The sequence below is a fragment of the Mustela nigripes genome, chromosome 3 (assembly GCF_022355385.1).
Source record: "Mustela nigripes isolate SB6536 chromosome 3, MUSNIG.SB6536, whole genome shotgun sequence".
Classification (NCBI taxonomy): domain Eukaryota; kingdom Metazoa; phylum Chordata; class Mammalia; order Carnivora; family Mustelidae; genus Mustela; species Mustela nigripes.
The window spans coordinates 35275860-35289933 of record NC_081559.1 but is presented as its reverse complement, the minus strand read 5'-3'; the positions used below and the strand labels follow the sequence as shown (position 1 = coordinate 35289933).

The 14074-nt window shown below is 42.1% G+C and overlaps 1 protein-coding gene across 6 annotated transcripts in view; it reads right to left on the bottom strand.

The window, feature by feature from the left end:
• Nucleotides 1-14074, bottom strand: part of RHBDD1 (rhomboid domain containing 1) — a 123841-nt gene that overhangs the window by 37603 nt on the left and 72164 nt on the right. Inside the window, exons 7-8 of one of the 6 annotated variants that reach the window (XM_059393608.1) lie at nt 9531-9627; nt 8382-8472 (exon numbers count right to left, since the gene is read on the bottom strand). The exons of 2 other annotated variants lie outside the window; for them this stretch is intronic. In XM_059393608.1, the coding sequence (XP_059249591.1) occupies nt 9533-9627 (95 nt within the window). In that variant the 3' untranslated portion in view covers nt 8382-8472; nt 9531-9532. Of the gene's footprint in view, nt 1-7283; nt 8473-9530; nt 9628-14074 lie in introns of those variants that run through there. 3 more of the 6 variants (XM_059393609.1, XM_059393606.1, XM_059393605.1) reach the window with 3 other exon arrangements.

The following is a 14074-nucleotide window of genomic DNA, read 5'->3' as shown; positions in this document are numbered from 1 at the left end:
ACCAAGACTGTCTGGGCTCACGTCGTGGCTCTACCGCTTCCTGGTTGTGCGACCTCGGTCGGCCTCCCTTTGGTTTTGTCTCCTCTGAAATGGGTAAATAGTAATATTCACTTCGCTGTTGTTGGATTAACACATGCACCTGCACACACATGTACATACACACACGCAGGCCACTTACAATGGTTTCTGGCATACTAGGACTCACTGAAATTCCATCTCTTCCTCTAGAACTCCTATCCCCACACATGCGGGACAGAACACTGACCTTCAAATCTGTATTTGTTCTTGCTGCTTCCTCACTGAAGACTCCCCCTGGCTTCCACTGTCCCCAGAGTCCCCTACAAAAGCCTTAAACACTGTGTACAGGATCTTTCACAACTGAATTCCCACCCAGTTGGCCACTTGGGGCTCCACCTGAAAAACAGCTTGTAGTCCCACACAACTTAGTTTTTCCAACGGGCCACCCTCTCATCTTGGGGTTGCCACCCACTTTCTCTGCTCCTCTCTTGGTTCAAAGCCTTTACAACTCATCACTTTCAGGGGAAAAACCATAATCCTTAGGTGGGCCATGGGCTGGAACCCACTAACTGAAATTTAGGGTCAAAAGCCCAGATAATCCCAAACTTGGATATTCTACACGCTTTACTATGAGAAAGGATGCTCGCTACCTAAGTGTTCTGCCTGCCGACCTTTGTGACACTTAAGTGACGGCGGATGTGATGACGTCACTCCTCAGGAGGATGATCCATGAATTCTGGGTCCCAAGTAAATGACGATGCCTCTGTCTTCTAGTTGCTGTAGGTGCAATTTTTAAGTTATCTTAATGTTAAGTAGTTGTTTCCCTGTTCATGGAACTGCAAAGAGCAAGGCATGCTTTTTAGAAAATATAAGTCTAGGTGTTTTTAAGGACAGCATTCATTTGATCTCATTATTCTGCCAGTTAATTGACAGGAAGGGATGTTCTAATTGGTCATGAACTCTGAAGATGCCCTTCTTGTATGGTGTCAAGGTCTAAGAGATGCAGGGTACACGGCATCTGTACAAACTGCTGATGCTTTGGGGAACAAAATGTTAGTTTCATGCAGCTAAAAAAAGAAACAGATGTTTTTGATTTTGGCTTCAAACAATCTTATCTATAATAGAGTAGAATTTGGTAGGGAGTTATTTTCTCCTCGGGCTAATAAGATGAACCACACTGCTGGTTAAATACTATTTTTCTGGGGTCACATAGTTTTTTACAACCATTGCTTATGGAAATCATTCTTGGTTCGATAGCAACCTGCCAAAATGGCAGGGGATTTTTAAAAGGCACCCTGAGAAAGGCTCTCCCTGAAGTTCCTTAACGTCCACCCACCCTGTCCCTATAGGCAGGACCATTAAAGACCAAAACATAACAGAAACACGCCATCAGCAGAGGCACAGCTCAAGTCCCTTTCTCAAAGCGTATGAAGAAATCCAGAATTCCACTGAACAGCTATGCCCCCATATCAAGAAGAATGGCCTACATGTTTCTATGCTATAGAAAACATTAACATGATAATTAGTGAATCACTAGGGTTACCAAGGGCTAGGAAATGTCATAACTTGACAACTGTCATCTGCCAAAATTATGCTCAAAATGGACCTTGCTGGGCCTGAGTTATCTAAGCCAGGGGCTTACTCCCCTCTGCACCCCCAAATGTCTCACCAAAAAGCATCCTCTACACAACAGCAAATTACTTGGGGTTTTAAAACTTATCTTTGTCACAGCAGTGTGTGCCAAAAGAAGGGTCCTGTGAAACCCCAGAGACACAGCTTATTTAAAGTTATAATGAAGACAGCAGGTGTTCTATACAGATGTCACTTCTTCTAGAAGACACTTATTAAACACTTTATCTCCCTTAATGTCGAAGGACTAGCTACATTTTATTTTCTTTCAGCATCACTGTAGCCAAAAGCAAACTGTTTCCTTTTAGTCTCACTGAGTTGAAAATTAAAAACTACTGGGCTCTGGGTGGTTTAGGTTGATTATGTAAAGAATTCTAAATGCAGTGATTCACGAGTCAACCCATACTGTTTTCTGGTAACTCAAAACTGTATTTTGAAATAGAAAAATCCTCTTTCAGGGAAAGTGCGCCAGACTTCTCCTTTCACTGGTGACCCAAGCCCTGCATTCCAACTACCACAAGAACAGATAGGAAAGGACCACTCTGCATAACATGTACGAAGCTTTCTACTTCATATACTGCCAGGTAGAATGGAACCGCCAGGTGCCATGGTTCGAAAACTGTGTGCTAACACAGCCTCATACTAGAAGATTTAGAACCTTAACAGGAAACCACTGCAGTAAGCGGGGAGAGCTAGCTACTGATGGCAGGAGCAGTTGGCCTTCTTGTCGGCAGGGTGTGGATAACTTTAGCCCAGAAGGTTCAGGGTGGAGAGGAGAAGGAAAAGGAAGGGATAAGCAGAAAGGAAAAGGGGAGACAGAAGCTGGAGAGATCCTAGTTCAGACCCTGGGCTCTGCCCAGTCTCCCCCATCGCTCTGACTACCCATCAGTAGTCTGCAGAGGCTGGAGGCATGAATGCATGATGTACAGGGGTCTGTGCATTTCTCTGCAGCAACCGATGCCTTCAATGGAATGCAGCTCGGAGAACATCAGAGAAGAGCATGGCTAATACTGAGTCTTTTTAGCAATGCATAGATTTACTTTAATAAGGTGTTTTTCCTTCTAAAGCTTCCACATGATTTTGTAGAAATTTTAGAAAATGGAATTAAGCCAAAACAACAAAATAGAAGTCACCATAATCTTATTCTTGAGAAATAAGGATAATGGATATTTTGTTAAACATTACCCCAATCTTTTTTACAGCACATTTACTGGGTCTATCAAAAATGAATGGGTTTTCACTGAGAATACCACTTGTATCCTTGCTTGTCGTTTGATATACCATGAGCCTGCTTCTCTGTCTTTTTAATGGCTAAGTAATATTCTACATGATGATTTATTTAATCTGTCCCTTATCATGCCACGATTAGGCCATTTGCAATTTTTCCAAAGCAGATAATTACAATGTAATTTTAATCAGCTTAATATTTATAGTAATCTTCATAACACTGCACAATTTCAGTACTGTGTTATAACAAAAAATAGATTTAAATAACACAGATGTGACATAAGAAGATTTCTGGGCCCTAATTGAGATTCATGAAGATATATAAATACATATTATGCATGACTTTCACATCTGGCTCTCCGTAACTAAGTGCAACAGAATTTATAAATAGTTCTGGACCCTTGGAGGACTGCCATGTGATGAAACTAGACCACTGTGAAAGCTATTTGTGATGCTATAATAAGTGGAAGCTGACACATGACTCTTGATTTTTCTTACTAGCAACAAGACAACAAAATGGGTGGAAGACTGCGCACAACTCTGAGCGAGAGGATTTTGAGAAGCAGAACAAAGGGCAGCAGAAATTCTCTTGGGAAAAATTCCCATTCACCAGGAGTGGGAGAAATGTGTAACAGCCTGATGTAAAATTCTGATGTCTTAAGCCACACTGAATGTGAGCATATTTATTCTGGTTTTGTTCTGAATCATTTCTCTTCTAAAAGGAAAGCTACTGAACAAAAACAGAACCCTATTTAAATGAACGATACAAATATCCTTAATTAAAATGTCACTAATGTGCCCATATTAGAAATGCTTTTATGCTCATACACTATAAATTTTGGTAGAAATGAATGACATCCAGGCATATGATTTATGATTGTGTACAGTAATAATTTTTTTTTCGTTTGGTGTGTGTGTGTTCTATAAGGTACCAGAGATGCAGGCTTCTTGTGTTAAAGGGTGTTCTTTCCCTACACAAATGATTTATCTTGCTACTTTTGATGCTATCAAGTTCTGTTAAAAAAAACAAACAAACCAGAGCCAAACAAACAAAAGAACTTAGCCAACCATTTATGGACAGGCAAGGACCACAGTAAAAGAAACGTCCTTGTTACTCTAGAAGTAATAGTCTTTCTAAACATAGCCTGACTCTTCCAGAGCGGCCACACCCATCTCAGTTCCTGGGATTCTGAATTCAGGAAGATCACAACAGCCAATCCGCTCCCAGAACGCAAACAAAACTCTGGCTCAGTTTCTGTCCTGACTCTACGGCGCAGTCGCCACAGTAACTGAATACTCAGTGGCAGCCTAGAAAGGCTTCTTCTGAACAGGCTCTGTTGGATGATACCAAAGTATCCCAACTAGGAACAGAGAAGTCTGGCCTCCTTGTCTGGTGTTCACCACTTAGAATGTGACCCTGAGCAAATCGTTTGACTTCTCTGTGCCACCACTTCACAATCGGTAAGAAGATAATTACAAACGCTTCCTTTGTAGCACAGTGTAGGTATGGGAACCTTCCCAGCACCATGGACAGGCACTTAATTCCTTTCTACTTGGAAAGAATCTCACCAAATCATTTGCAGTGCTTTCTTCCCGGCACCCGTATTATGGGTAGCTGAAAGGATACAACTCAAATGTTAAGTGGTTTTTCTCTGGGTGGTGGGGTTATGGATTACTTTTGTCTTCTTTTCTTATTTGTATTTTCCACAGTGAATATATATTGCTTTTTATAACTAGATTGACAAATACTGCCCAAATCGCAAAAGATGGTGATAGATGAGCTCAGGTACCCACCACCACCTCTCTCAGGTCCTCAGCACCATCTACTTTGGGACATCTGGAATTCAGGTAGAACTTCCAGAAAAGGAATGGAGTGCTGCCCCTTCCAATGTCAAAACAAAAGCAGAACCACACAGCAATGACAGCACACACCTTAATAGGTGTTAGCACACAAACATGAGAGCTGCTCCCCCTTCCCTGGAAGGCTATGTGGACTCTGCCCTTGGTGGCAAGGGAAAGCTGAAAGCCTGTCTGCAGTCAAGTCTGGGGTCTCATGCAGGGGTTCGGCTCTAGGGTGGCTCACGGGAGCCCTAGAAATGTGGGTCCAATCTAGCACCTTGTAGGGAGCTCCTGACTCCCTGACTCCCTGATCTCACACCTGCCTACTTCATATGTGCATCCCCAGGGCAGGACATTGTTGACAGTAACTGAGGCCAAGTTCACAGACATGTGTATAGATGATGATGGGCTTCTCTGAGTCTGTTTCCTCACTGGGTGAAAGCAGGTATCAGATATGATGACCTCTAAGGTCACACTCAGGGCCAGCATATCACAGTTACATTTGAAAAATGATGTGACGTTGTCTCATTCTTCGTCACTGACTTTAAAAGTAATTTAAATAAATTAAGCACAGGATCACAATAACACATCCTGCCCCAAGATTTAAACTGAAGTCATGTGCTTAATATGTTCAATGATGTGGCTCTTTGAAGACACCGAACTCATCACTGGTGTTCAGCTCACAGATGAAGATGGAATATTACAGTACAGTCACGTAAAATGTTATATATATGCTTTTGATGTGCAATTGTAATGCTTAGAATTAGAATTAGAATTAGAAAGGCTGAGATAAAAAGAAAATAAAATCCGACTCACTGAAAATATCAACAGCTGAGTCTGTGTAACAAAGTCTGGGCCTTTAGCTCAAAAAAAAAAAATAAGACACTGTTTGGTTTTATATTTTAGTATAAATATGTAGGATTAGGAACTTCCTCATATCCTCAGTTGTCTGATTAGTAAGAATGTGAGATCCACTGTAATTTTAAAGCACTATTTGATAACTCTTTTCCAAATGAATACATTTTTGTAGACACAAAACGTTTCTGAATCAGGCCTAAAATTAACAATTTTCTGCAATTATTTGACTTTACGAAATACTGAATAAGCATGTCAATTACTTCTGAGATTAAAAATTGTATAGATAACTTGAGTATACAAATCATTGTTATAGTAAACCATAAAATTCCTATGTAATTTAGGAAATGTTGGTTGCTGAATATTTCATAGATAGGTAAGTAAGGTGATCAGTTCATTTTGAAAGTTACTAGGGGCATGTGGGTGGCTCATTTGGTTAAGTGTCCGGCTCTTGACTCTGGCTCAGGCATGATCTCAGGGTGCTGAGTCTAAGCCCTGGACAGGCTCCGTGCTGGCCATGGAGCTTGTTTAGGATTCTCTCTCTGGGGACGCTTGGGTGGCTCAGTTGGTTAAGCGGCTGTCTTCAGCTCGGGTCATGATCCCAGCGTCTTAGGATCGAGTCCCACATCGGGCTCCCTGCTCAGCAGGGAGCCTGCTTCTCCCTCTGCCTCTGCCTGCCCCTCTGTCTACCTGTGCTCACTCTCTCTGACAAATAAATAAATAAAATCTTAAAAAAAAAAAAAAAAAAGATTCTCTCTGTCCCTCCCCTGGCTTTCTCCCTACTGGCTCTCTCTCTCCGTCACGCTCTCTGAAAAAATATTTCAAAAGCTACTGTCTTTTGTGAATCTAATATATTGGTTAGTTGAAGTGAAGTGAGTCACTTAAATCTACTGTTCAGCAAAAAGAATAATATTTTTGGTTTGATAGTATGGAAAAGGAGTTATTCCTTTCTGTAGTCTACAATGCTTAACAGTATCTGACACATATGAGAGGCTCAAATGCAGATTTGCTGAGTGACAGAAGGAATGATGAGCAGAGCAGCATGAGCGTGCAAGGTAGTATTTCTGAAACTGCTAGGATTTGGTAGTCCAAAAGCAGTCTCCAAGTATGAGAGGCCGAGGGAGGGGGCGGGGGGGAACATGGGTGGGTGGAATTAATTCATTAGTGTTTTGTTTATACTTTTATTGTTCAATCTACTCATTAGCATCTGAATAATGCTTTCAATAAATGGTGATTGTGGGGGGTGGCAGAAGAAAAATTATAAATACACGCATAATCGTTACTGTCAAGTTCCCAAATATGATTAAATTTCATGTATCTTTATTGCTATTTTATTATTCCAGTAACAGCAGGCTATGGTTAATACTTTGGGACCTCAAGAGAAGCTGGCTCCTTTACAATGGGTACCTAAACAGAACTCTGGCCCTCTCATTTGTTTTTCTCCCTGGCTGGGATAGTCACATGTTGTTTCACAGATTTAAGAACTCATACACTTATGTTTCTTTATGTGCACAATTTGACATCTAGACACAGTCTCGAATATCAAACTTCCCTCGCTGAAATGAGTGTCTCCAATACAGGCTAGCAAGTCAGAATCACAATCCAAAGAAAGTGTTCTGCAATGGGACTGCTTTTAGACAATCTGGCAGATGGTACTTTTTCATTATATAGAAACTTTTCCTAGGGGAAAACACACCCAATTACTTAAAAAAAAAAAAAAAGTGAAGTGGTCACACAGAATTAGCTATACATCTCTGTCCTGGCCTCCAGCACCTCCGCAAGGCTGCAGGCAAGCCATGAACATTGTTAAGCCATTTGCATATGTTAAAAACACGCCCATTATGCCTGCCTCCACTGGGCCAAAGAAGGATCATATAACGGCACAACTGAGTAAGATACCACGTCCTAATCCATGTATGGATCGGGTGAGATCGGCCCTCATTAGCGGTGTGAGTTTATATTCCTGGACCGCTCTTTTGTCCGTGAGCCCTGAGTTCTACATGTCACACGCCCAACATTCCTGACAGTTCCCAGTGCCTCCACCTCTTCCTAGCTACACCCCTCCTTCTCAGTCCCTTACCACAGGACAATGGGAAAGGAAGAGAGTACCCAATCCATCTTTCTTGTGAAGAAATAATAATACAACAAAGGTCTGGTTAGATTCAGTCTTTCACACCTCAAGTGAAGCTAGTTCATTAATAAGCCAGGACCGAACGCAGGCCACAGACATTCCCATCGTTTTCCCTTTGTACTGCGCCAGGAAAGATAAAGAGAATGAACACAGTGCATTTCATTTTTCTCAAAAATGTCCACACAATAAAGAAACAAGACAAATGCTGCTCTTACATACGCTGGTTATAGCTTCAGTAAAAGGAAAAATGTACAGAAGTTCTCTCTTTTTATTTTTTTTACCTAAAATGTGTCTCAATTGGTCCCTACAAACACATGATGCTTCTAAACAAGATTCAAAGATCCTGTCAAATCATCTGTTAACAACAAAAGCACTAGATATTAATTTGGAACCTAAATATTTTTTTTTTCCAAAATGGCTTCCCTGGTAATTTCACATCCAAAGACGGAGAGACAAAGCAGCAACCAGTTTCATTCTGAAGCCAAGACCTTTGTAATATATTCCACCATAGTTTCACATATGGCTAACCAGCAACCCCAACTGTACAGTGTGTGTGTGGTGGGGAGATGATAGATCTGCTCGATTTTCACGAGAGAGCCAAAGTGTGACTGTGGCCATTTGCCTTGCAGAAGAGTCGAAGAAAAGGAGCACAAGTTACGCCACTTGCCAGTAAGGATTTCCAGCTTTAACCAGTTCACATGCTCCAGGCTGGCAGAGAGGAGTTGAAAAGGACACAGCTTTGTACCCAGCCACCAGCTGAACTTGGTGGCAGGCTATTAAAAAAAAAAAAAAAAAGGCACAAATTATACATGGAAGGATGTGGGGGAGGGGAGAGAGGAAAATGCAATGAGCTAATGTTCCTACTTGGCATCTGCCTTTTGACTCAAAGAAAGAGATGGCTCTTTTCCAAAATTTTTCTATTATTGTGGTATCAGCTGCCTCTTGGACTTGCTTATAAGAGCGGAGACTGCCAACAGAACAAGACAAGATTTCTGTTGATAGTAGTAAACATCCATGTTCCTTGAAATCATAGGGATTTTGAGACTTCTTCTACAAAGGTTACTTTGGTATTACTAGTCCCTGCATGAGCCTCTGGACCTGTACGGCCAGTTACCGTGAGGATATTGACAACAGCAAGTTCTGAACTAAAAAAGGTGCTACCTCGATTCTTTAATACACTTCTCCAATGTATTTAACTAAAGAACAGTCTGAAATTAATTGGTGCTGGAGGTTTCTTGGTGGACTGGCATTCTACCAAATGAATTTCTATTAGTGGGCCCTTGTAAATCTCAGTATAACTCTATTACGCTAACATCTTACTCTGAAAACTGAAAATCAAAGAGAAAAAATAAAGCATTTATCGAGGCTGTTTAAAAAGGGCTATCAATTCTACCTACTTCATGAGGGAAAGATCTTCTTTACTTAAAAAAAAAAAAAAAAGGTAGTAAATAAATGTACTAAGAATAAGAGATTCAAACCCCGATGAAGAACAAGGAAAGTTTCCAGCTTCCCTCTGGGGTGTAGAAAGCTAGGAAGAGCATCACTCTTGTGATAAACATAAATGCAAGACAATCTGCAAATTAATGACTTTTTCTCAACCCATCACGGAGCTCAAACACCTGGACAACTAACTAGACAGAGGTCTGAAAAGGTACCAGAGCACTTGCTCACCTAGTTCAGACTCCAGTGGACACTAATACAAAGAATTTAGCCAAAACTATGAACAAATTGCTAAGGCTGAGTGTGAACTAGCAAGAGAACACAGGATGTATTCAGAGAACATATATCACAAAGTATACTGGGACTATGATAGAGGAGAATTCACACGTACTTTTAGGCTCTTCTCAGAACCTCCTGTGGGCAGAGTCCTCCCAAAAGGGATGGGTGAGCATGCCCAGAAAGCATCCTCTGTCCTTCCTGGTTCAGTCCTAGGAGAAAGAACAGCAGCCCTTGTGGGAAAGGTTTGTAAAATAGGCTGCCCAGATCCTTCTTCTCTTTCCTGGTTAACAAAAAATGTCCAGTGCCCAGAAGAAAGGCAAAAGCCACTGTTTCCCTAACAGAAATGGTGAAAACCAGTGCAGCTTAGGAAAGGAGAAAGGGAAATAAACAGGGATCTCTAAACCTCGGGGAGGACCAGGAACACCTTGGAGGCCACACCTCCTCCAAGTGAGACATCCAGTAACTAAGATCAAGGCCTAATCAGAGCATACCTCATTTGCCTCCTGCCCCTTGACTGCAAAGCCCAGAGTGAGAAGCAGCAGCAGGGTAGCCCAGGAGAGAGGCATGAAGCAGAGGGAGAGTCTACCCAAGCTGCAGCACCGTGGAAGGGCTGAAATCCAAGGTCAAGCAGACACTGAGTAAACCTCATCAGCCTATCAGCCTCCACCCCACCCTAAAAAACAAGGTAACACTGGAGGGCTCTGAAAGTGTTTGGTGTACAGAGGGTAACCACAGCAACAATATGCTTTGGTATTACTGAGAGCAGTTTGTTTAATTCAAAACGCAGTATGCAACAGAACAGTAGATAATCAGAAGGAACTGGAAGACCAGGTGCGCTAGACTAAGGCAATCTAATTAAAGTATAAGGAATATTCTACCCAACCAGAGAAGAATACAGGTCTGTTTTGGGGGCACGGGGCATTTTCACCATGGTGGGCCATAAATTGGCACAATCAGGTGGGCCTTATCCTGGGAATGCCTTTGAAAATCAAAATAATTCCATATGTCAACAGACTAAAGAAGAGGAAAAAAATAATCTCAACGTACTTTTTTTTTAATTACTATTTACAAATAGCATACTTTCCCCTCCAAAAAACATACTTAAGTATAAATCGAAGATAATACATGGAGGATCTGTATGTTCCAAACATTCAGTGGTAGGAAAATCTGATTACAACATAACACTGAATGAAACTAAGTAAGGTACAAAATAGTATGTACATATGGTCAGAATTTTATAAAATAAAACTCAAACCAAGTATTGTTCTCCATAGGGAAACAAAGGCAAAAAAGTATTAAGGCTTTTAAAACAATATCTCTTTGGTTTCTTGTTGTTAAGAAGGAAATCACAAAGTGTTTCAAAGAAAATAAAACTAAAGTTAATAATATAAACAATTTATAAAGCTAATTCCTTTGCTGCTACCTGTTACTGTATAATGCACTTCACGAAGTCTCCTCAGGTCAGTTTTCTTGGAACTAGTTCCATAGGCTCTTAGAAAACATTAATTTAATAAACTGGTCTCCTAACTGCAGAACTAATTAGAATCATCAGAATACCAGTGCCATTCTGGGTTTTTAATGGGGTATAGTTTGCTATATTCATAGTCTGGCAGTGTTTTCCAAATTTATTTGAATGCAGTACATGTGGAGGGATGGGGAGAGAGAGGACAGGGTCGTGTCGGCTGACCTTCCAAAGCAGGTTGCAGACATCACATTATTTTGCTTCTAAATACTTTAGCGTGTACGTCGCAAGAATAAGGGCCATTCTGCTACTTATCCACAATACCATTATCACATCCAAGAAGTCTGATTACTTCCCTAACAACTTCTAATATCTAGCCCAAATACAAAATTCCCGTTTTATAAAAAAAGGTTTTGTAGTCAGTTTTTCAAGCTTTTCATGTTATGTTTGTTATTTCCTTTTAATACAAAACCACACCCTGTTTTTTTTTTTTTCTTTTTGACATGGACCTCCCCCCCCAACCAGGAGACCACTCTCATTGAATTGCAGAAATCCCAGGTTTTATCTGATTATTTCTCGATGGTGTTACTCAGCCTGTTCCTCTATCCCACACAGCTCCTGTATATTGATGCTTACACTGGAAGACTTGGAGTTAGGTTAAATACTTGTAGTGAGAAGATGTCACAGCAAGAACATGATACTGTGCTCCTCATACCACATCATACTGGGAGACACCCAACAGGCTGCCTCATGGATAACATCGTTGAGCTTGAGAGCGGCACTCAGGTGTTTGACTGCCCAATCTCTCCATCTCTCCATCTCTCCCTTTGTTCTTAGTATTTCCACCATGACATGACACGTCATCACTGTCCTGCCTCTCAGGAACCTTCTAAGTGATGCTTTTTGTAGTCCTTGATGGTCTTTGCAGGACCACCAGTTATTTCATTAGGTACCTTATCAATTCTTATTTACCTCTTGAAAATTTCTGGATAGGAAAATTCCATCTTTGTGATGTACAGGTATGTGGGTTCTGACAAATACAGAGTTTTGTACCCACCACAATAATAAGATTCACAATAGTCACAGCACCTCAAAATATTCTCTCCCACTGTGAGTCTGTGTTCCTAAACGATGTCTGGTACAAAGTCCATAATCAGTAGCTTCACTCCAACCTTACTTGTCCCAGATTTCCTGCCTTGCCTAATGGTGATTAAACTCCTGTGTGCATAGGAATAAAACCATGAAAATTTATTTTAGTACAGGCTCTGGGGCCCTACCCCCAACTCTAGAAAGGCTAAGGCATGCTGCTTGTGATCGAGAGGCTAAACCATCGAGTATATGCAATAAAATGATGATGAGCATGGCCCTAATTCTCTACCTTTCCTTGTATTTATGATCTTTGCAATGCGACTTTGCAACTCCTGCCATGAAGAGGCGGAGTCTGTTACTAAATCCCATGCGTCTGGGCGGTGACTTGTGGCAGTGGCAAAATATAGCGGCACTGGTGGGGCACTAGCACAAGCCTTGCTGGCTTCTACTCCCCTGGAACCCTGGGGCAGAAGCCTGGCAGATGACCCTCACCAGCCTGGTAGACCAGGTGGGGTGTGTGACCTCATTTCCACCACCGCCTCCAAAGACAGTCACTCAGGCAAGTCAGTGGGGTCACCCCAGGCAGCCAGCTCCAAGTGACCCACTGCAGACGCCTTAGCACGAGGGCCAGCCCAAGATCCCGTGAGCTTGGTCAGCTGCCAGATATGCTCAAGAGCAAGAAGAAATGTTTATTGGTTTTAGCCATGTCAGGGTGATGTGTTAGATAGTAACAGATGACTTGCACACAAGTCTGATACTCATTACCAAAGGAATACTGACTTCTCTCTTCCGCTCCATTCCCCGGCCCTCCCCCCACCCCCCTTCATTTGGACTTTGGTTTCTTGTTCAGACGGCCGCCATCATGCTACCTCCATGCACGCTGCTGGTGTTGACTGTGTTCTTCAAAGTGGGAAGCCTCGTGGTCATAATGCACTCATCCCTAGCATCTAGCGCCATGCCCGGGATCCCAGATAGGTGCCCAATCCTTGTTTGTGGAATGACCGACACCAGACTCCTAAAGCACAGCTCTGATCATGTCACAACCACACACAGGACTCCACTGGCACTTCCAGCACTTAGCGGGTCCCTTCTCCACCTGGCCTCCTTGATTCTATGACCTCTGTGATCAGGCTGTAGCCTCGCTTTCCACTCTTCTTCCCCTTCTTCTCTTAAGGCCCTGTTCCAAAATGGGGGCTGGCTGACGGCCCCCTTACTTCCCTGTCTGTGTGGTACTGACTCCTGCCCACATCTCTGTAAATCTGACACATTCCTGAAGGTCCCAGTCCTCTGTGAGAGTCTGGCAGGCCTAGTGAAGGGAGAGCTCGCCCCTCCTGCCTGCATCTAGCACTTAGCCTGAGCCTCTCTTAGCTGAGTACTCTCACCCGAGCACCTGATACTATGGTCATCTGTCCCTTGTGGCCTCTCGCAGGCATCTCCTCTACCTGAGACTGTGAACTTTTCAAGGGAGAGTACATCTTTTACCTCTCTGTATTCCCTAGGGTACCCAACGCAGACCGCAAAACATAGTCAAGACTTTCGTAAATGCTTACTGAATGAACAGATGGTTTTTTGTCACTATAATAACAGTAGCAAGTCAAACCCACACAAAAGTGGCATGATAAATGCAGTGGTTTTCATACATCAATCCATAAAAGAATCTTCTGGAAGGCCTGTTGAAAATACAAATTCTTAAGATCTGCCCCCAAAGAGATTGGTTCAGCAGGTCTGGAGTAGAACCCTAAATTTGAATTCTTACCAAGCTGTCCACATGACTTTGGGGAAGGTCTGTGGGCGACACTTTGATATATACAGTGACATACAGCCTGCTTTGTAGATATGAAATCCAAAGTAAACCTTTTTTCACATCCCTCAGTCTTTTTTAGGTTTCTTAACTGTAACACCAAGGCACTGAGGAGCGCCGCGGGCCTATAAAAAGACCAACTTTAACAATACCTACATAGTCTGGCACCTTACTAGCTTAGGTTGCTGGGAATATGGTATCACACCCCATTCTCGGTAATCACAATCTGCACACATTTTTTTTCATCTACATATCCTTTTTATAAACTATTTCAAGTTTAATTTGCTACAAATAGTCCTTTTTT